Here is a 283-nt window from a genome sequence, read left to right as displayed (position 1 = left end):
ATCAACTAAACATACTGAGTATGTAAAAGCTACCTATTCCAAGAATCTAGGCTATTTCTTGTACACATAAAGGCATTTGTTATTGGTTAAATACATTTAGATAAGGTCAGTTTCTCAAGAACTCACCCCTGTCAAGAAATGGCCTTCCACTTCCCCAATGGCTTCTCCTGATGAATTGATGACCGGGATTACTGACTGCCCTTCATCATTTGTAAAAATCTGAAAGAAGAATTAGGGCATGTTAAAATCATATTTCACTGAAACAAACATTCATTTGTGTGCA

General features: G+C 36.0%; 1 protein-coding gene across 1 annotated transcript in view; it reads right to left on the bottom strand.

Moving 5' to 3' along the window:
- Positions 1-126: 126 nt before the first annotated feature.
- LOC119592719 (zinc finger protein 224-like) overlaps positions 127-283 on the bottom strand; it is a gene marked incomplete at its 3' end in the record, with an annotated part of 14,299 nt that continues 14,142 nt past the window's right edge. The window contains 1 exon segment of the mRNA XM_037941656.1: positions 127-219. Coding sequence (XP_037797584.1) covers positions 127-219 — 93 coding nt within the window.

The sequence above is a fragment of the Penaeus monodon genome, chromosome 30 (assembly GCF_015228065.2).
Source record: "Penaeus monodon isolate SGIC_2016 chromosome 30, NSTDA_Pmon_1, whole genome shotgun sequence".
NCBI classification, from domain to species: domain Eukaryota; kingdom Metazoa; phylum Arthropoda; class Malacostraca; order Decapoda; family Penaeidae; genus Penaeus; species Penaeus monodon.
Note: the sequence above shows the minus strand (reverse complement) of the source record. Positions and strands in the feature narration are given on the sequence as shown.